Source organism: Meriones unguiculatus, chromosome 3, assembly GCF_030254825.1.
Source record: "Meriones unguiculatus strain TT.TT164.6M chromosome 3, Bangor_MerUng_6.1, whole genome shotgun sequence".
Taxonomy (NCBI): Eukaryota; Metazoa; Chordata; class Mammalia; order Rodentia; family Muridae; genus Meriones; species Meriones unguiculatus.
Genome location: NC_083351.1, coordinates 70,774,052 through 70,796,975, shown reverse-complemented (window position 1 = coordinate 70,796,975; position 22,924 = coordinate 70,774,052). Strand labels below are relative to the sequence as shown.

At 45.5% G+C, this 22,924-nt stretch overlaps 1 protein-coding gene across 11 annotated transcripts in view; it reads right to left on the bottom strand.

The window, feature by feature from the left end:
- The window catches only part of Cald1 (caldesmon 1), a 172,662-nt gene that overhangs the window by 46,258 nt on the left and 103,480 nt on the right, over positions 1–22,924 (bottom strand). Inside the window, exon 1 of one of the 11 annotated variants that reach the window (XR_009590749.1) lies at positions 16,251–16,506. The exons of 9 other annotated variants lie outside the window; for them this stretch is intronic. Coding sequence is in view for 1 of the 2 variants with exons in the window: in XM_060380170.1 (XP_060236153.1) it covers positions 16,251–16,303 (53 nt within the window). In the remaining variant the exon portion in view is untranslated. Of the gene's footprint in view, positions 1–16,250; positions 16,507–22,924 lie in introns of those variants that run through there. One more of the 11 variants, XM_060380170.1, reaches the window with a different exon arrangement.

Genomic DNA, 22,924 nt, shown 5'->3' with positions numbered 1-22,924 from the left:
TTGGCTCTGGCCTTTTGTGATGTCTGTAGAAAGTAAAAATGATTCAGGCTAAGCAGCGTATTTGGCTTAGCCAGTACTTTAGAAATACTTAGCAGGCCAAAACTAGCTCTGTAATGCAATGGATGCTGTAAGAAAAACAAGGAAGGCTAGTTTCGTCGCATCATAGGCTGTCCTCTAAGTTTTACATTTAATTTCAGGGCCGTTTCTTTTTTAAACTTAGTTGAATTTACTTTGCAGGTTTACTTTGCGTGCATGTGGGGCCAAGGATTTTGTTCAGTTCCAGACATTTTAACTACTTGTCCAGTCAATCTAAATATTAAAAGAATAGTTCAAACTGGCTAGTAACTGTCTCAGAACAGTATGCTGGCTAGATGTGGTATCCTTTTAACCCAGCCATTAGTAGCCATCACACCAAAGACCACAAGGCTTGTATTCTCTACAGCTATACTTTAGGACAGAGTGTATAAAATTATCCTTCATACAGTTCTGAGGGATGGGGCCTAAGGCCTCCATTGATGGTTTATGCCACATATAGCACGAGTCCCTCTTCCTATGTACTTGTGATGAAATTTAATTAATAAATTAAACAGTAAGTGATTAAGCACCCTGGTCAATAACAAAACACAACTATAAAGATATAATAAGCATCATTTAAAATGTGTAAGCTATGTCTAAAATTTTAAATTTTTAAAATTTAAATTTTAATATTTTTGGAGCAAAGATGAACAGGGTTAATTAAAATTCAGTGTAGTAATTAAGTATTCCAATTAAGGGGAACCTCCTGAACATATCATTTTATTTGACCTCACATAGAAGAACCTTTCACTTGGTGGTATCCTCTCCATTACTTATTTTCCAAACATCTGTGCCAAAATAGCCTAGAAGAAGCCTGTGGGAAGGATGATTTACTTCGGCTCACAAGCTGAAAAGTTACAGTGAGGGCTGGAGAGATAACTGAGGGGTTAAAGAGCACTGGCTGCTTTTGCAGAGAACTTGGGTTCACTTCCCAGCATGCACCCTGGGTGTAACTTCAGTTCCAGGGTGTCTGATGCCCTCTTCTGGCCTTGCTAGACATGGCACCCATGCGGTACACATACAGGTAACCAGACACAGACATACATTTAAAAAATAATAAGACATTAATTTTTAAAAATAACTATTTCTTTAAAAAGAAAAAGGTGCAGTTCCCCATGGTCACCGCGGACTGACAGGCAAGGAGAGAGCAGCTGGGGCTTCTCACCAGTCACCAGCTAGGCAGAGAACGCAGGAAGGACCTGGCACTAACTCAATGCCTCCCTCACCAGCAACCCACGTCTGCCAGCTGGGGTCCACATCCCAAGCCATGACCATCAGCTGGAGAAGACGTGTCCAGAATTCGGCAGTGTAGGGAGCACTTCACGTTCAAACGACGTCTGCTAGCCGTTTGTTTCAGAATTTCCTTTGCGCCCTTTAATGCGTCTCTTCCTGTACTCTTCTCCAGCGAGCGCACTTCCCCTGGGAATGTCGCTGTGCCTTTGGCCTTTGTCTACTTATGCCCCTAACTGTCTAATCTATATTCCCAGCTTAGTCTGCTATGCCAAAGTTCCAAACGTCCTGTCTTCCTTGCGAATGGAACAAGGAAGTGGAAGGCAACCTCAGACACCTGACTAATCAGCCCGCAAGGATACAAAGTGCTAACTCTTCCCCTCGCACTGTATTCTCCCAGCTACTGTTTTTTAAGAGGAGCGTCTTTGTTTTTTAAAACTCCCTTGGCTGTATCATTTCATCTTTGCTAGGTATACAGCAATTTTACAATTTCAAAATGTGAAGTTGGCTTGCTTTTAAAGGAAACCTAATGAGGCACTTATTAATTAAAGTGAATCTCAAGAGAGATAAAGACCTGATGGGACACAGAGAAAACTTTTAAACTATGACTTCATTACCTACAGCTTTGAGATGAATATACCGTTTTCCACTGTCTGGCAGGACGTTTTACTCCTGTGTGTGGAAAATAGGGTTTGAACAATACCCATGTGTCTAAAAGGTGATTTTGGTTTCAACTACAAGTCTCTATTGTTGAGCTTAAAACAACTGGACTTGAACCTACTGGCCCGAGAAAGAAACCTGTCTAACTTGTTTCATGTATATACTGTATTTTCTTTAAAGGTTTCAAAATGTCAGAAAGAGTCTGGCTCTTGAGGAAGCAGATAACACAATAGACGATGCATTCAGAGACTTCCATCTCAAGGTCATCAACCTCTGACATACAATAGAATTACCTGGAGCAGCTTTTAAAAGTCCCTGGCACATGGGCTGTGCCCCAGCCCGGTGCAAGCACACTGCTGAGCCAGCATGACAACATTTCGAAGCTGCTTCAGGGATTCCGGTCTGCAGGCAAATTGAGAAACTCTGATTCTTACAAGAGCTGTAGCGAGGGTCTGGGGCAGATGCAGCCATGATAAAAGGCAGCACAGGCTCATTCCGAACAGGGGACTGAGAAGGGGCACAGGCAGCCAGCCACTCAAGAAATCAGAGGGGACACAGATGACCAGTCTCTCTTTATAGGCCTAACTGTAGGCTTTTTTTTTCCTTCATTCCATCTTTAATTGAGTTATGTCAATATTTTAAGGCAATCGTAAGCATTAATACGAGTGTACAAATAGATTTTTAAAATCTAAAAACACTGGTTGAAGACACCAAACAGCAGATCTCTTGTTCTTTCCATAACCAAATGTGACCATCATTATCTTCTCTTCTGATGACCCAGGGGACCTAACCTTTAACCCCAACTTTCTTTCAGGAGGAAAATGTGGGGCTGCAAATCTTTTTCTTTTTTCTTTTCTTTTCCCAATCACAGATGAACTGTGTCAGGATGATTTTCTCTATGCCCAGCTAAAGAGCTGTGGAAGGTCAAGTCTTAAAGTTTGTTTCACAGCATTTGAACTGTCAAAAGAAGAAACCAAGTCAGGGGCCAGCCAAACCAATAGAGACACCTGCCAAACCACACCTCATCCTCCTGGATCAGCAAAAACACTGCCCGCCACCTGACTCTCCTTACCTCACCCACAGGAGCTTGTATATTCCCTTATTAGGACACTGGCAGGGCAGGGGCTGCTCCTGTTGGAGGGCCCAGGAGTGGATTCAAGAACATGTGCAGCTCATGAGGATGAAGCCAAGGCAATAGGCATGGAGGAGGTGGAGGGCGGTTGGAAACATTAAATCCTCACTGTATGGAGGACAATCCATTTGGAGAAGGCCACAATTATGGCTTTGCAAAACAAAACTTTCCTTAAAGGCCAAACCAAAATTAAACCACAATCCTGATTTTTTTTTTTATAAAAAAAATGCATTCTTAGGAAGGGTGTTTTTGAAACTTAGAAATGCAATCAAGAGAATTGTAATCTGAAGGTTTCTAGGGAGTTGAACATATGTTGGTGAGCACCCAGTCTTTGCTCTCAGTAAGGGGTGGGCTTCCGGTCTGCACACATCCGTCTGGCTTAGTTCTAAGCCCTAGCATATGTACCGAGCTTTCTCTCTTTCTCTCTCCCTTCTCTCTCTCTATCTTACACACACACACACACACGCACACACACACACACACACACACACTTGGAGCAGAACACAAGCCCTGTCTCTTCAGTCTTTCCACTTGTCACCAGCTTGCAGAGTGACCTTATCTTGGCCCCAACCCTAGCCTTGGCTTACAGTCTCTTCTTCCTCTCACAGTGAGCCACCATTCAAGCCAGACTTTTCTCCTACACAATATTAATACAACTGAGAGTTGCTTCCAGGTCAGAAGGAGACATCTCCTTGTTAAGATCTGTGTCAGCAGGGCTGCCTGCTTAGTTGCATCCTGTTTGGTGGGGTGAACGGTTTCTGGGGCCAACTCCTGAACTCAGGGCTGTCCAAGCCGTCACAGAGCACAGCTATTCTGCAAAGCACTTTCATCACCTACAGGATGGAATCTGATCTTCGTTACACCAGTGAGACAGATGCTATTACCATGTCTACTTCACAACTGGGAAGACAGACTCAGAAGAGCCAAGGAACTTACATTGAGAGCTGTCCTTCAGCAACATTTTGAGCATTGCTGATCAGTGCTCTGTTCAATATCCAAGATGTCAAAATCCTGGTTCTCGGTTCTGCGAGGGGCACCCACAAAAGGGTTCAGAGCCAGTTTTACACTCCTAAAACCCTAAGAGTCACCTTAACACAGATCCCCCAGAGGACATTGCTGCTACTGATTAACAACTGATTCTGCTACATTTTACACCTTGTTAAAGTTGAAGGGTTATCCTTTCCCAGGCTGAAAAGCCAAATGTAACAGCCATTATCTATGCAAAAAGACAAAGGTATAAAAGAATGAATAAGACATAGCAACTTCAACTTAATGAATGAAATAGAAAAAAAAAATGGTTTAAAAGGCTGGGGAAATGTAAGACTAAGTCCCATGTGTGGGAGCTGCTGGGCTAGGAAGAGACATCCCAGCCAGACCTTACAGCAAGGCTGAGTGAACTCCACTGCTCTTATTGTACAGTCCAAGTAAGTAGGCCTGCGAAGGGAGCCAGTCCCATGGCCTGGGCTATGTATATGGTGTGTTAGCTAGCACCAGCTGACCTCATCACGTAGGCCATTTGTAACCATGATGTTACTTACTCATTTCTTTTCAGGTGTCCCTTTCTTTACACTGACAGCATAGGATCCAGAAGTTAAGATACAGACACATTCAAAGCTGAGATAAGAGTTAATTTTAATTGGCAGTCTGAAGTTTTGTGGTGTGGCCAACAGTGAAATTAAAGGAACTGCTATTGGGGGGCAAGGGAGGAAGAGCGTCCAGATCTCCCACCTGGGGAATGGAGCACACTTATGATCTCTTTTTAGGACCCTCGGGGCAGTACATTGTCCCCTGGGTTGGTAATTTTAGGTTGAATCCAGGAAGATCAAAGGTCCTGGATCCATTTTCTTTCATCTGCCCCAGCCTTGCCCCTCCTGGAGAAGAAGCTTGCTCATCACTCAGGAACTGATGTAATGATACAATTACTGCCAGATTTACCACGCAAAGGCCAGAGGCCAGAGCTGTGGAAACACACACAGGGAACAGCATTCATTCAGGGAGAGCTGCAGAACACAGGGCAGCAGCAGCAGCCAGGCTTTACCCATTCCCAGGCAGGAGAGAGACGGGCAAGAGAAGCAACCTCTCCACCCTTATTCTGCTCATCTGTAAAATGAAGATAATCGTATTTACTGAGTAGTGCTGTTAACAATCAAATGAACAAATACTGTCCTTAAAGTAATCCAGTGAACAAATAAAGTCCTTAAAGAGTGCTTACCATATAGTGAGTACTACATGAGTGTTAACCATTTCTATGTTATCATCATCATCACCACCAAACAGGCTCTGTGCCCACAGGGCTTCCAGGTCATGCCCAATGGGAAGGGAGGGGTTGTCCTGAAAGGATTTTTTAAAACTTATTTTTATTTTATTTGTTTGCGTCTGTTGTGTGTGCAGATGTATGCATTGGGACACACATCTCTGTATATATTTATACTGAGGCCAGAGAAGGGGCACTGTCTTATCCTGCTCATCATGCTCCAACTTTATTCCTTCAGTGCTAGGGTTATAGGCACAAGCAGACATGCCTGGGTTTTCATATGGGTGTTGGAGATTTGAACATAGGTCCTTATGTTTGTTCAGCAAGCTCTTACCTTCTGAGCCATCTCATCATCCCCAAGAGGATTTTACCAACTCCAGAACCTCAAACTCCTCTTCAATGATAATATTAATATCAGAGAAATGCAGCATCAATATAGAATAAATAGAAGGAGACACATCTTATCTCCTGTGCATTTGCTCAAGTTCTTCATTATGATTTCCTGTTCCTTTTTAGAGGGTCGAAGGAAGGTAGCGGAAACTGTGTGTGTGTGTGTGTGCACATGTGTGTGTGTGTGCGTGCTGTGTGTGTGTGTGTGTGTGTGCACATGTGTGTGTGCGTGCTGTGTGTGTGCGTGCGTGTGTGTGTGTGTGTGTGTGTGTGTGTGTGTGTGTGTGTGTTTAAATCTATTAAATGGAATGCCTTTCATCTTTTCTCTACCTCTTTCTTAATCCATGCCACTTCTCATTAACATGTAGACAGGAATTTAACATCAGAGAGCTTTGTCTTTCCATGTCCAAAAGGGAAGAGGCTAATCCCCTCCTCTGAGCCCCTTTGAGGCTGACTCAGTACCAAACCTCACCAAGAAGTGATGGATCAGAGCTCCAGGCAGGGTGCTTGGTCCCACCTCTCCCTGGAAGGATTTTAGACAGTGGCTGCCATCCCTACTGCCCCAACATCCTCCAGCCAGCTGGCGTCTTAAATAGACCCAATGGCTACCCCACTTATAGCTGAAGAATTAAGCTATGAAATGTCATGTTAAATTTTTACAATCTTCCAGTATTTGTCATTCGTTGTGACCTCCCCAAAGCCTGATGTTGACAAGCTAACTACCAGTACCTCGGAATGTGACCTTATTTGGAAATCAGGCCTTAAGATGAAGTCATCAGGGTGTGTTCTAATCCAGTCTGAAATCTGGACCAGGAATAAACTATGGGAAGAGATGTGGCAAGAATGCCAGGGAAGGCAGAGAATCAGAGTGATGCTTCCACAAGCCAAGGAATGTTGGAGATTGCTGGCAGAGTGATCATGTACCGTAGAAGCAGGGAGGCAGCTCTCCATACGAGCCTTGTAACTGACTTATTTTAAAGATCTAACTCTGCAGTTTTAGGTTTCAAGAAAAACTCAGAAGAAGGTAGAGATTTCTTAGACATCCCTGTTCCCCCCAGGCTAATAGCCTCCCTCACCAGAGACATTCCCCCACTCGAAGGGCGTTTGTATCAGTTAGCGGGTCCAGATGAGACTCACTCCTTTCACAAACCTGCAGCTAAGTCTTAGGTGCATACCATCCTTTCCCAAGCACTCCTCTCTCCCTTAATGCTCTGGTTTAAATAATGTAGTAAAACTTTTTTTTATTGAATTCCAGCTTGGCTTCAAAAACAAAACACAAGTGATGAGCCTGCACGGACAGACACAGCAGGGTCGTCTGGTCCTCAGTTCACATCACACTTTGGTCTTAGGGCTGTACATTCTGTGAACTTGAACAATGTGTCACCACAGTTCAGTGTGTGCCCCGTCTAAATCCTCCTGTGCTCTGCTCACTCTCCTCTTAAACCTCCTACTCCTTCTTCCTCCCTCCAGTCTTTAGCAATCACCACTTTTTACTGTCCCCATCAGTCTTGACTTTGCAGAGTAATGTACGCTTGAAATCAGGTGTTGTTGCCTTTTCCACACCAGTTTCTTTTACTTCATAGTATTGCTTCCAACTTTCCGATATGTTGTTTCATGACTCAACAGCCTGCTCTTTTCAGTAGTGAATAATATTTTTCCGTCTGTCTGTATTAGCTGCTCATCCATGGAGGGGCAGCTAGCATTTTTAAGCCAGTGGGTGGTGTTTCATAACTGAGGCCCCAGGAAACTGATACAGTGCTCAATTGGAAGACCGAACAGCTGTGTATTGTTAATGAGCATTTGTAACATATTTAGGAGAAAGGTTAATCACACTGTATTGGTACTCAGTCTAGATGATTTCTTCAAATGTCATCTCTCCTAACTTCTAAATTTATCTCTTCATATGCTCATTTTTCACTTTTGGTGTGTTTCTGTAGTGTTCCCAGACCTGAGGATATTGGGGAGCTCTGAGTGGGGCTCATAATCCTTAGCCTCCAGGCCTTCTGGGAGAAGCTGGATAACAGAGACACCCCCACTCTCTTGGGTAGGGGCTTCTCCTAACTTGTCAATCTTAGGACTCAGGAGAGGCAGGCTTCTCAAACTTCATGGATCAAAGTGAATATTTAAGTAAGGTCAGACATTTAAGAGATATGCATGGCAAGGTGGGGGAGGGCCATAACCATACTACATAGCCCTTCGCCCTAAGTTAACAGGGGCGACAATTACTTGCTGGGTGTCCGTCATTCCAGGAGAAGAGCCGCTTCCTGTCTTAGGTTTAGGGAACTCTGGTGGTTAGAAAATACTCGCTGTTCAAGAGGCTATCTCATAGCCCCCTCCAGGATGCAAGAGGCTTGCCCATTTTGTGGAGACGTAAGCAAACTTTAAAGGTTTGGCTGGGCCTGTTGAGTATCATGTAATTTTAAGAGATCTGCACATTCACAGATGAGCTGAATTGTATTCCCCAGAGAGATACGCTGATCGCCTAACCTGAAGTATCTCACATGACTTAGGTGGGAGGTCTCTGCAGATGTAACAGAACGGAGATGAGGTCATCAGAGTGGCATGCAATACGGTACAGCTCACGTCCTTTGGACACAAACACAGACCTGCACTGGGGGAGGGCCATGAGAAGAGATTGAGAATGGCCTGTGAAACTCTCTGTGCCAGGAGGCGGTGAGCCAAGAAACATCTGGGCCATCAGAAGCCGGAAGAGGCCAGGGCAGACCCTTCCCCACAGGTCTCCTAGAGAGAATCCCCACTGACAGTGACTTCAGACTTCCAACCGCCAGAACACTAAGTCTCTGTTATTCTGTGCCACCTGTTTGCCTCCCTGCTTTGCCCTGGCAGTCCCAGCAAACTAATCCACCTTGTCAGGGTTGGCCCTGCCTCTGTGATTGCCTGTCAGTCCCTCCATTCATCTTCTATGCACTGAGGCCCTCAAATGGCTCTCACTGCTAACCACACCCCTCCTACCTTCTGATCTCCTCTTAGACACCAGGAGCAATGTTAACTACAGTCATTTCCCTGTTTGGTTGTGCAGATGAATAGAGTAAGAAACTCACTCCGGGCACACCGCTAATAAACAGATGGAAGTGCGACCCAACATTTTCAGGATGGTGAAGTCGGGATCTTTAACTTACAAGTTCCTCACCAGCCAAGCGTGCTTGAGAACTGGTGACACTCACTGGCAAACAAGTCCTACATCCTACACATTCTCCTTCCTAGTGTACCCTGTTCAGGACAAATAAGCAAAAGAGTTGCTCTCTGGGGGTTTTGTTGTTTCGTTTTTAGCAAATGTACTTGAAGAGTAGGTTTGTGCTAGGGATTCTTGTGTGGACTCTCTCCTCTCTAGTAGTGAGTAAACAAAGCAAGGAAAACCAGAGACAATGAGCTCTGGCTTTCTGAAAAGTAGAATGTGAGAATAAGTACAGGTCAACCACAAACTGAATTCTGTTGCGAGTGCCCCAGCCTCAGTGGCTCTGGGGTCTCTGAGGAGAGGAATGCTCAAAGGAAAAAAGCAGAGGGGCTGTGTGGATACCACACTGATTTAGGCTTCCAGTGGGGTTCATTGCTGTGGAGACTGGGTCCTTTAATGTTCGTTAGCCTTTCCACAGGTGGAGAAGGCAGGTCACAGTGAAATTAACAGCCTAGCTGCTGCTGTTAATTTTCTTATGGCTGTGACTTTTGACTCACACAGGCTTCTGCACATGGTTGCCTGGCCACATGTACTCCATCAGAACATCATGGCAGAGAGAGCAGATAATGGAGGAGGCCTTCCACCTCACCTCATGATGGACAGGAGGCAGAGAGCAACAAGAAACTACCAAAACAAGTACCCATCCCCCAAAATGTCCCTCCACGCCCACCCTCCGCCTGGCAACCTTCTCAGGCTTCACTTCCTCAGATTTCCATAATCCTCAGAACAACCACCACCAGCAGAAGAGCAGGCCTATAACATGCCAGAGAGGCCCTGCTTAACAGTGCTTACTTCATTCTCTTCCCCAGGAGACCCACAGGCTGGTGATGAGCTGCCTCTGGCGGAGTCCACTGCTCTGTGAGCATCATTCCACTCCCTAAAGTGCGGCCAGTGGACGTTCTTCTCCTAGGGACGGGCAGTTCCTACTCGGCTACTATCTCATCTTCTGTCTGTGACTTCCAAAGTGAAAGACAGAGCAAAGTGCAGGATGATATTGTAGAAAAGGTGAGTGAGGACATTCCACTCAGCAGCCATGGGTTACAGGCTTGGTCCCCAGGCTGGTTGTACTTAAGTTTGGGGTTGCTGGCACTGTTAATGGGTAGTACTGTTAATGGCAGGATTCCTGGCCTGATTCCCAGCAGCTGAGTCTGCACACTGTCTCTCCCACCATGCACATGTGTGCATTGGTACACTACACAAACAGGCCCAAAGTCCACGGCCAAATGATCATGGACTAACACCTCTGAACCCATGTACCCAAACAAACCTACACACACTTAAAGTTCATTAGCTCAGCTATTTTTGTCAAAGTACATGAAAAGCGGAAGAACACAGTCAGCAAGCAGCCATGGGAACTAAAACAAAGACAGAGCATTAAATGGAACAGGCAGAGGTAGCTTGTGAGGGGGAATTGTCCAGAGTGATGTAGACTCTGAACAGGAACCCAGCATGAGTTGAAGGACACATTCATTTTAATCAGCATCAGCATAGGTATGAGATGGGGTTTAGAATAAACCAGAGAGGAAATATGAAAGATCAATGAGAAGAAATACCATATTTTATCTACACATTTATTGTTAACTTCCCATACCAAACGGTATTGTTTAACATAAGTCCTCTTCAACTAAAAAGCGATTTTAAATATAGTGAGAATCAATGCTGATCATCTTTGTGGGATAAAATATCACAGCAGGCAGAGCATGCCTTTCAGAGCCTGCTCAGAACTTAACACTCATCAGCGAGCTGCTTCTTTGATTTTACAACCAGCAAAGTATTTAAGGGCAGGGGGTGAGGGTGACCTCGCTGGGTTTCTTAACTATGAAGCCAGTTACAACATCGCGACCAAATGCCACTCTGAGATTTTCCCTTGTGGAGTTGACTCACCGTGAAGCCAGCTTGAGGACGGCTTCCGCTGAGAGTGAAGCCAGCTTGAGGACGGCTTCCGCTGACAACGCGTGGTCTCCCTAAGTGCTCCTCTGGCTTTAAATTTTCATTGGGAAAGCAGGACTACTTAACAACAACCTCACTGGCTTTGCACTTCATGTTTTTTTTGTGCACGTCCACGGATGGCGGGTGTCCCTGTTCACCTCTGAGCTGTGCACAGCAGGCATTAGCATCTCCTTGATAGCTAGCCATGGCAACAGCAGGTTGGAGGGACATTCTGGAGATCATGGTGGCAGTTACAGTAATTAGTCCAGAATTAAGGTCCCTGACTCCCATCCTAAAGCCCTTTCTTCCATCTTTAGACTGACCCCTGGGTCCCCCAGCCTGGGTGGAGGTAGAGAGTAACTGCTATGAATGTAGGGGCCAGAGGAAGCATGCGCCTTCAATATGCTTCACGCTTCAGTCTATGACCAGTTTACAGCTTATGAAATCTCGCTAGTGGGTCGGGACCAACATTTTAACAGGAAAATATCACAGGATATTTATTATACTTTGTCAAAGTTAACCCTGTTGACATATACACACTTCACCTCAAGAGAATATGTTCATTCATACATAGGTCTACAGAGGAAAGTGAATTTCTTTCTGGAGGTCATGAGGAAAGGAAAATGAGGCCCTTGGTGTAGATAATGCTAACTATGAACCTGTGCTGTTCTGACTGAAGCCATAGCCCTAGGTGGATGTGTGTGTGTGTGTGTGTGTGTGCACGAGCATGTGTGCGTGAGTGGGTCTGAGCGTGAGGGGTGCCAGTACATTTTGGATGGTAGCTGTTGGGGGAGGGGTGACTAAACACACTTGTGAACTGTTTGGGAAGTTACAAAATGACATAAGCGTGGGGACAGAGCCTGTGCTTTGTTCTGTTTAATGTTCTTAGTGCTTGATACAACCACACTAACTAGTACAGGAAACTCAGTGAATATTTGTTGAATGAATAGATGGAAATGAGAGAGGTTTACAGATTTTAAAAGACTCCTCTTAAAAATTCAATTAGGATTGGAAATAAATCCAGCCAGTGCTACATTTAGAGAAAGACCTTTCCAAAACATTCATTTGTAAGTTGGGTTTTGGAGCTTCAAACACCCTTTCACATGGAAGCTGGCATCTCAGGCCAGAGAATTCACAGCCGTCTTTTTAGCCCAAGATAGGTGGGAAGCTAGAGCAGGGAAGTGCGGTCCTGTGCCTGTGGGAAGCGCCTATATGAGGGAAACGCTTCCTCAACCACACTGTCAGGAATGCCAGGGACCAGCCAGGGAGCTGAGCCCTGTGCCTGTACTCTCTCTGTCTCCCTGGACCAGCCTCTGCAGAGCCACTTTTGATGGGTGAAGAAGGATGTGAAACGCAGCATGAAGTGGGGTCTTAACCCCCAACCAAGGCAGGGAAAAGAAAAGAGAAAGAGCAACACAGACGGCATCCACTGTGGTGACCAGTCACCTAGTCGGTGAACTGGCCATTCACAGGGAGACACGTACAGAAAATCAAGAATGTCTCCAGGGGCCTGCGGGAACCCCACAATCACATTTCAGCAGCAGCACAGACTGAGTAATAAATAAGTAAAAGTGTCCATTTTATGCCCGTCTTTACTGTGTTTCATAAATACCGTCATTTTACTCCTCATCAGAGAAGAGGCCTAGAAAAATCAGTTCTTTAAAACCTACCTACGGGGCTGGAGAGATGGTGCAAACAGTGCTTGCCACACAAGCCAGGGGGCCTGAGTGTGGCCCTGGGAATCCACGAAGGCTAGAGGCAGTGACTTACATCTATAACCCTAGGATTTCTGTGGCAAGATGGGAGGGAGAGACAGAATAGGCCAGAAGTTCACGGGCCAGCAGAAACAAGAGACCTGCCTCGGCAAGGAAAGACCTGCCCGGAGAAGTGTGCCCTCTGACCTCCATGCGGGCACCTGCACTCACACACAGCACACATGCACTCTTCAAACAAAAGTTTTCTTAAAGCTATCACACACACACACACACACACACACACACACACACATGCACACGCATGCACATTCAAATCTGGTCTGTAACACAAAGCAATAATCACAGAGCCTAAGAGAAAAGGCCACTGTTATTGGACGGTTCCTTTTCACTGACCTCACTCTAACCTATGGTTTTCTTGCTATCTTGGCTACTGTAGAACAGAGTGGGACATGAGAAGCAAGCAGGCTGCCAGCTTCTAGAAAAGGCAGATAAGCGATAAGCCAGGGTGATGGTGGGCACATTTTGGGGTAAGTATCACTGTTTTACAGCATGTCTAAAAATAACACTGGTGATAACCCACAGAAATTGGAAATCATTTTACTGAACTATAATATTGCTTGTAAGAGGAGAAAGAGTTTCTATTACTATTATGAAAGCCATTCTATTGGAAAATAGAAAAGTTACATTTCCAGGACACACTGGATAAAATAGGCATTCATACTTTAAATTTTTTAAAATTTCTATATTTACCTTTGAAATGCATATAGGTATTTTGCACACAAGTAGGTCTGTGCACCACATGTGTTCCTGATACCCATGATTGGGGAGGACTTCTGAGTCCCCCGAACTGGAGCTCCAGAGCACTGTGAGCTGGCAGGTAAGTCCTGGGGGTCAAACCTGGTCCTCTGCAAGAGCAGCCGGTGCACCACTGAGCCACCTCTCCAGCCACCCAGTTCTACTGACAATGACATTTCTGAGTCCAGTCATTCTTCCAACTCTAAAAATCCTTATAAAATTACGCCAGTCATTTACTAATTCAATAATTTAATGTTTTTAAATTATTTCTCCCAGACAGCAGTAGGATGAACTACGTCATTTCCCCGTGTCCCTGGTTCCATCTATAGCTTTAAGTATGTATGTCCACATTTGTCACACAAAAACCAAAGTCTGATCTTTCATCCTGAAGGTCAATAAGAAATACACTCTTACTGAACTAAAAGAAATATTTCTAGGAAACCCCAACTCTTGACTCAAGCAAACTTCATGAACTTTGGGAACATGATTAGAAGCAGCAAGAGAAATACTGAGCAAAAAGGGACAGACTGTCAGTGAGCTCACTAGGACCAGGTGAACACACTTTCGGGGGGGCTGACTAGAGAGCGATTCACACCTGCCCCAGAAAATACCACAGCCCTTGCTAGGCCTTGGTGTTCAGGAATTTTAATGCACCTCTTTAAAACAAACAAACAGTGCTAATCTTGCACAGCAGGTGATGAAACTGAGATAAATTACCTGATAGAAATGTACGAGAATTTCTGGTTCATTTGGTTGAGCACCTGCTTTAGCATTTAGTCTAATAATTCTTACAAAGCAATATGTCCAGAGGCCTTATGTATATTCAAAAGACTGAAACAAAAAGTAGAGAATTATAGGAAATGAGTTGGGTTTCTTCAATGGTGAAAAGCTTAATGTGTTTATCTATGAATCCACATTCGTGGGGGGGGGGAATGTGTATGTATGTGTGTGTGACCATTTGTGTGTGTGTGTAAACAGATATCACCTACATCCTGGATGCTGAAGATTCAAAACAGCTCCTGCCATCAAATGCATCACTATCAGAAGACAGACATCTTGTCCACTTCCTTTGATACCAGGCTACCGATAGACGGATGCACACAGGATGTTAGAGGAGAGGGGAATCAGAGATGCTTAAGGAGGAAGGCAGCGAATGCATGAAAAGATGGGGGCAGCCTTGAAGTGCTGGTTTGGGAGGCAACAAGCAATCTAATTTGGCTGGAGCAGGAGCACTCACAATGAGAAGGGATACCAAAGGAAAACTTTGCTGTATTGTGCGCTCTGTCCTCACAGATGAAGATGGGCTGGAATAGGGACTAGATGGACAGAGACTGAGGCCTGGGACCAGATGGGAGGAAATCACCATCATCCAGGTGCAAGGCCAGGAAGTCAGGAAGTGACAGAGTAGGAAAGAGAGAAGCATGGAGAGAGTAGTTAGAGCCACAGGCATGCTGGAGGGTGAAAGCCAGGACCAGGTGTGAAAGGGAGAGTTGGGGGGTGAAGAGGAGGGAAAGGAAAGAGCATTTCAGGCTCTGCTGCTGACCAGCTGTGGCATCTGCACTCGGCTCTACCACCGTGTGCCTCTGTTTCCTCATCTGAAATAAAGGCATCAGGGAAGATCAGTGGTTCCTGAGCCTTTCTATGGAGACCTAGGATTCCAAGGAAGCTTAGGAGAGTCAAAGCTGGGACCTGGGATGGAATCAGGAGGAGGGTGGGGTGGGGATGCCCCATGGGCTATGATAGGACAGTGTAATGGGGAGTTCAGGCTTTAGATTAAACTTACAGAACACCCCTGTTACATAATCGGACTCCTCAAAAGAGTAACTTTTAAGTTTAACATGCACTGAATTGTGTAGACAGGTCCCCCAGAACTCTCTTATTTGAGTGACCAAATAAAAAACCGGTTAACAAAAACAAACAAACAAAAAACCCTGCAAATATTGTAGGTATGGAAGGCTTTTGTTTTAGGACCCAACCAAGCTCCTCTGTTTAGTTGATCAACTGTTGCACAAACGCTGGGGCAACTGGAGCAGTCACTTCGATCCTGAATGGATGCCAAGATGCTCAGAAATGAGGAAAACTCACCCAAAGACCATTTGGGGCCCTTATGCTTCCACACTTCTTCTCCCAAGCCCCAGTAGGGTTTTTAAATCTCACGGACTCCTGTGTGGAAAAAGCCTTTGGGGACCCCAGTGTGGGAAAGGCCTTTGCGCAGGGAACAGGGAGGGGAAGGGCTGCCCTGCGGATGGCTTTTGCCTTTGGTAAGCTGAGTTATCCCTCTGGCCTCCATATCTGTAGAAAGACAGCATCACCCCCCAGAGGATCCCAGAGGCCCCTTCACATTCCAGGATTTCACAATCCCAAAGCCCCAGAGCCCCCTGTTATCTGAACAGTCCCCTGATCAATAGCATATGCTCTGGGCTTGCTCAGGCCCAGTCAGATGGCCAGTGTGCTGAGGGCTCTGGGCTGTTTACTTTAGGGATTGGGCAACTGGCTTAGTGAAATCTCTGAGTCCTGCAAACGATGGCTCCTGGCTCGGGAGGCAGGGGGCTCAGGTCAAAATTAACAGCAAATCTTTAGCAGCACAATGCCCTGTGGCCTGTATTTGGAAGAGAGAAAACCAGGTCCCAGGTAAAAAAAAAAAACCCTGTTGCTAAGGCACCATGAATGAAGAAAACCAGTGACTCTAAACCAATCCTCCGGTAGAAATCACAAAGGTTTTACACACTCCCCGCCCTCCTCTCGCTCTCTCTACTCCGTCTCTCTTTTCCCCACTCCCACAAAATTTTTTTTTGAAATTTCTTTTGTTGGAGAGAAAAAGAAATAAAAGAAAGAAAGAAAAGAGAATCCAAGGAGGCAACGTGCAAAACTCACTGAGAGAGCGTGGCCAGGCAGCGCCTTCCCTGGGACCCAGATCCACTAAGCATGTCCGCAGCTGGTCAGGGCAGGAGTGGCTGAGGTAGGAGACCTGGCCTGGAGGTCAGAGCATGGGCTGGGCCAGCGCACAGGCCATATTATCTGTAGTCGAAATGCGCTCTGCAGGATGCTCCCGTCTTCCCTTTGTGTTAACACTAGGGTCTGTCCCTGTGACGAAAGTCTGGGCTTGTCCTCAGCCAAATCTACTCCTCCCCACCCTTCCCCTCCACCCGGGATCATCTGAGAGCTGATTGTTATTTTTTACTGTAATCTCTCTAATAGAAGCTCATCAAATTTAGACCTGAAGGATACAGAGTGCTCGGAGAGTTGCAGACTCTAAATTGCTGGGCTGTAGGGGCCAGGATGACTGGAAACTTTCATAATGAAGACTTTATTTACTTAACTCTGAGAAATCAGCGTCTAATTTGTGGCAGGGTAGCGAGTCTAAGTGGGAAAAGCTGCCGCTGTGCGCAGCCTTTGGGAAACAGTGGGTCCTGCTCTTAGGACCTGCACTCACGTCCCAGTTCTGACAAGATGAACAGAAATCAGTCCACCAAAAAGTTCACCGGCTGCCATTCTCAGGCCCTCATCCTGAGCTCTGTTCTCAATTAGCGTTAGTGTAGGTAGCTTCCAAAGCAAACAGTTCCCACTGAAAAATCAAATCTGAGAAACTCCCCCTCAGCCCTTTTATCCAGGAAAAGACACATGGCAGAAAAATGCAAACCACACACAAAGGAGGAAGAGTCAGGGTCTTGCTCAGCGATGGGCTGGACTTCACAGTGCCCAGTGCTTGCACTCCCCTGAGAGAGGAGGGCAGTAGTCCTCCTGGGAGCATGCCAGAACAGCAGGCCCTTCTGCATCGGTGGCACTCTGATGGTGATCTCATCACCAAGCCTGGCAAGGGAGGCTGGTCACTGACAGCTTGGAAAGCAGCCAAATTCCAGCCCCTGAGGAGAGGGTGGTGTTGACTGCATCTGGAGATGACACCCGTCTTGGCTTTCGTTCTGCATACATTTCCTCATCTCTGATAGCGATGGAGGAGGTGGTGTTAGAGGGCCTGACTTTCAAAGGAGAACGGCTCCGGCCCCTGTCCCATAGGGTTCAGCTGTTCTTAGGGTCAATAGCAGAAGCAATTGTCCTTAAGGGGCTTTGCAGAGAATGAAAGAGATCCCTAGTGGACAGCTTCAGGTTCCAAACAAGACGCTGGCATAAAAAACCCACTGAAGAGCAGAGCTCCCTAACTTTCCCACTTTCTGTTCCGTTAGGATGAATCTCCTCACTCCAACTAGCTAGACCACCATATCTCCCTGCCTAACCCCATGCCGTCATCAGTGCCACAGCTGGCAAGTTTGATTCAGTGAGCTTCAGAGTTAATCACTTCCATGAGTGTTTTCTGCTGACTCTAGGTGTACTTAGTGAAGGGTAGGAGACACCCATGCTCACTGTGACTGTGACGTGTGTCTGTCTTTACAGTCAATGATGGGCGTTACGCTTGTCCTATTTTCTCTCCAGAGCTGTAAATGTGCACTGAGGCGCTCTGCTGCCTTCCCTTCCTACCCAGTTTTGTTCATTTATTCTCTTTTATCGCTTATGGAATTCTGCGACTTGTACTGTAGGTGGGACAGTCCCCTCTCCCAAGGGTCCACTCCACTCTCTAATCTCCAGAACCTGACACTGTGTTATCTTCCATGTTTGCATCTTACAAAGTCAGTTGACAGACATGAATCAAGGGTTGGTGTGGAAAATGGGGATTACCCTGGTATATCAAAGTATTTTCAGTCTAATTACATGGGGCTTAAAACAGAAGGCTTTCTGCCTGAGCTCAGAGGAGCTAGGACCACAGGAAAAAGGGAAGAGAGAAGCCAGGCTGCTGCCGGCTTTAGAGGAAGCAGGGCAAAAGCCCAGGAATGTGATTGCCTCTGGGCACACGCAGGGGCCAGGAAATGGATTCTCCCCTGCAGCCTCCAGAGAGAATGCGGTGAGCCACCACCTAGATCACAGCCTCCTGGGATGTGTGTCCGAAGTCTCTGGGCCTGAGGAAGCAAGTCTTCAGTGCTGAAAGCCAGCAAGCACACCTGCGGCTATTGGTCACAGCAGTGACACAGAAAACTAGCTTATTTGCTCCTAAGACTTACATGAGTCTTATACATTTTATAAAATAATTAAATTTTTACCTATTGACTCCTCCCATCCCTACACCCTCTAGTTCCGGGGGAGTGGCAAGTGTGGTTTTGATACATTCAGAACAGGCTTATAAAATGCAGTAGCCTAGACATTTCTCTCTGTCTCTCTCTGTCTCTATGTGTGTATGTGTGTGTCTCCCTCCCCCCCACATGCTCCTCACCATTAGCTGGGTGAGGGGAGGGGACCAGAATGTAGTTATTCTTCTGCTGAGGGTCTACCAATGAACAATTATAGAAAAAATAGCCACCATACTATTTCTGCAGTTACAGTTATAGGAAGGGGAAAACCACGTGAACAGTCTTACTCGGGCTCCCTGCCTTTAAGATCAAGCGTGGAGGGAGTGTCTGTCTTAAGTACCCAACAGTGAAACGCACTGTTGTCCTATCATGCTGCCCCGTGAGGCATAGATATGGAAACAGTGAAATAGTCTTGAACCTGGAGAAGACACCAGCAAGGAACAAATAGAGCACAGAGGCCAATGATGGGCAGACAAAAGGCCAGGGGGGCAGAAAGATAGTAAGACAGTTGGAAACTCAGAGCAGGGATGGGGTGGGCATTGGTTGCCAAGCGGTTGTCAAAGAGCCAGAAGCTGGGGTGGAGGGAGAAAAGATGAGGAATGTGGGCACATGTTCTGTGCAGGCGTATGTGCTTTGGTAGTTGGCAGAGAGGGCCCAGCCTACAGCCCAGCTGCAGGCTGACGTGATCACCAACTCCACCGGTCATCGCTGGTGACAGCAGGCATGGTGAACAAGACCGCATGTCAAGACTCCAGCTAGAGCAAACTCATCTTCAGGTTGCTCATAGGCGCTTTCATTTCTTCACATTCTACTGTTTGTTTAATGTTTCATCGGAGAGACCCTGAGCTGGGAAGGCTGAATGGAGGTTAGCGTGGTCGAAAGGACCAGCTCCCACCGCAGGGTGGTCCTTTATTAATAAAATATGATTTTAAAAATAACTTTACTTCATGGAGGTAGGAGCCTGGGCCATATGATCTGTTCCAGACTTCCTAGTCTGTAATGGTTGTTTAAGAACAGCTTCTATGTTAGAGCAGGTCCCTAGAGAGAAGAGAGATATGTGGGAGTGCTGTGTCCATTGCCTTAATGCACGAAACACACACACGCGCACACACACACACACACACGCACGCACGCACACACACGCATGCATGAACACAGTTGCACCCACACACATCTACGTGCGCTCAGAGCTGCTCATTGTGAACAGAAATCTACCCACTTGAGAGGCAACAATAACAATATAAGAAACTTGGTTTTGTGATAATGCAGCGGGTTGAACATAGGGCCTTGCAAAGCTCTCTACCACCGAGCTACCTCTTCAGCTTTCTTTTCACTGTCTTTGGCCTCAGCACAGCCCCAGCACAGCACGTTTGTGTCTAAGGCATGGTGGCTGCAGAAGGGCACCAACTGTTTCCACAAGGTATGTCTGAATATAGGCCAGGCTCAGATGCCCGGGTGACCCCACGCTGGTGCCCCTATTTCTGTCTTCACTTGGATACTTTTAGCATTCAGGAGGACCCAGAAGAACTCAGTGCCTCTTTGGTGCCCAGAGACTGTAGAGATCACAGGCCATGAGATCCAGCTCTTGGTCCAGAGGCTCAGTGGGCTTCGGTGGTGATGAAGACTCCTCTGCAAATGACTCTCCAGAAGGGGAGGCAAAGGTGACCAACAGATCCACGGCTATGATTCGCAGTAGTCCAGAATGACATCTACGAGCCTTTGTGAACCAGCCCGCTGAAGACTCCCGAGAAGAGAGGGACTTTTTTTTTTTTAATTGAAGATAAAAGGTGTTCCACATAAGCAAGAAGTACTAAGAGTCATTTTATTTAAAACGGCTCTATTCACATCTCTGAACAGTCTCTATTGAGGAGACAAGAATAAAAGCTGTAGGAAACTCTCCACCTTTTAATTTGCAGCTTACTCTGAGGTTAGACAAGTTAACACGAATTTAAAAATACTGTAGCAAGCATGCGCAGTAACATAACTTCAGAAACTGTTTCAAGAACTCTATACCTTTGGGAGTCCCTCAGACAACAGCTTCTTCCTTCCCACCCAGAGACAGCTCTGCTCCACGTCTCTCTGCTTCCTCTGACTTTCTCCAGAGCCAACCTCTTTTTGCTCTTCTGTAGCCCTGTCTTGTCTCGCCCCATAGGGTCACCAGGGGGGCCACCAGAGGACAGTGTTAGAGCTTCCAACAGGATAATTTCCTTCCCATAATCACAGAGGCACCCCTTCCGGAACAGCACTCCCTTGGCCACCACTCTGAGTTCTAGCAAGTCTTTAAGCTCCGGTATCTGGATCGTCCCTCTACAAAGTCTTCCTGGGTTGGACTTTATTTCTCTGTAGTTGGTTACGCTAAAAGGAGAGAGCTGGAACTTGAGCCCGCTTGTGTTTGCATGTACTTACGAAATATTCACATGGCAATGTATGAATCAGCTCTTCAGGGTAACTTGCCTCAAGGCTCCTAATTTCCAATTAAATTCTTTGGCACCAATTAAGTTTTCTCACTCAGGTTGTTTTGTTGTTGTTTTAAATCAGGTTGTTTTAACCAGATACATTATTTTCTTGACTGAAATTATATTTCTTTTTAGTTAAAAATTCTCCTTACATGTTTATGTTGCATGTTTGAGAAGAATTTCCCCTCAACTCCACCTTCCCCTTTCTCACTCCTTTCCTCTTTGGAGAGAAATGTTTCTATCTTACAAGAACTGTTGGTCTGGACATATGGCTGTGTGCCTTTCACCTGACGGCCTGAGCTCCCCTGCAATCTACATGATGGAAGCAGAGAACCAACTCTCACAAGTTGCCCTCTGACCTCAACATATGGTATGGGAACACCCAGTTTGAAACACATCTTTTAAAACTGTGCTTGGGCCAGGCATGGTGGTGCACGCCTGTAATCCCAGCACTTGAGGAAACAGAGGCAGGTGGATCACTGTGAGTTTGAGGCCAGCCTGGTCTACAAAGCGAGTCCAGGACAGCCAAGGCTACACAGAGAAACCCTATCTCAAAAAAAAAAAAAAAAAAAAAACCAACCAAACAAACAAAAATAAATAAAACTGCTTGAAAACGGTAGGGCCCAAATAGGTTTCTTGAATGAATGGCTGTTCCAAAATCCTGGTTGTGTTTCCAACAAAAACCATCATCATCTCTCAGAGTGAGGGGATCAGGGGCTGCCTCTGTCATGAACTCGGTTGCCTGCTCTTTGGTCACTCACCCCTGGTGATGATGAAGCAGCCTTGCCAGGCCACAGAGGAAGAGGGTCCAGGCAGTCCTGATGAGACCTAACAAACTATGGGCAGATGGCAATGGTGGAGAACTCCCCCTTTCAATGGACTAGGGGAAGGAGATGAGAAGAAGAGGGAGGGAGGGTGGGACTGGGGAGTTGAGGGAGGGGGCTTCAGTCGGGATATATAATGAATAAATTATGAAAAAAATAAAATTTTTTAAAAAAGGAAAAAATAAAAAAGAATTAAAGATTTGATAACTTTTTAAAATAAAAAATCATCATCCTCATCATGTCATCATTATCTACTTTGTATGAGTGTAGGAAAGGAGGGCATATAGGACTTTTATACAGAGGAAGTTGATTCTAGGTCATAGTTATATATTGTAGATTATGGATTTATTGTATATAGATGCAACTATATTGTGAAAGAAATAACAAGCAAATCATAGGGATGCTCATATATTATAGTGCAGGAGAAAAGGTCATATCTTCAAAGAAGACATGGAATTATTGGCATGGACCACTTGTATTCAAAGTATCTAGATAGTCCCACAACCACAAGTAGTTGTTTTTTTTTTTTTTTTCTGGTGGCTAGTTTATACATCTGGATATTAAATTTACACATGACTTTTATGACTCTAATCAAATCCAGATTTTTTTCCACTGACAGTATATAAGGTCTTTAAAAACACTGATTTCTTTTTATGGAAATCAGACCTAGATTAAAACATATTTGTTTCTAGAGAAATAGTCTCCTGCGTGTTTTGAATAGTGTAGGTACTGTAGTCACTATTCATCTTTTGTGAATGACATCTAATATAATTGTATGTGCTGTTATATGTTAGGTGTTGTCCTATTTTACAATAACATATTACTTGGTCATTATATGATTACGGCAACTATAGGAATAAATGTGCATCAGTATGCATTCCTGTTTATTTATTAACTTTCTCTACATGCTTTTTCATACCAAGTTAAGTCCCTTGCTTTCAGAAATATATCCTAACGGTTTTCTATAACCAATATAGCCTAAAATGGTATCAAGCATACGACGGATAGGCAATAAGTACTTGATACTGGTTCCCTGGGTTGAAGAGGAACCAAATAGAGTCACCACATCAAGGTAGCCACAATCCGGCATTTTATAGAATCTAGAAACCCGGCTGCTGAATCCTAGGAGTCCCAGAATGTACAGGTCTCGG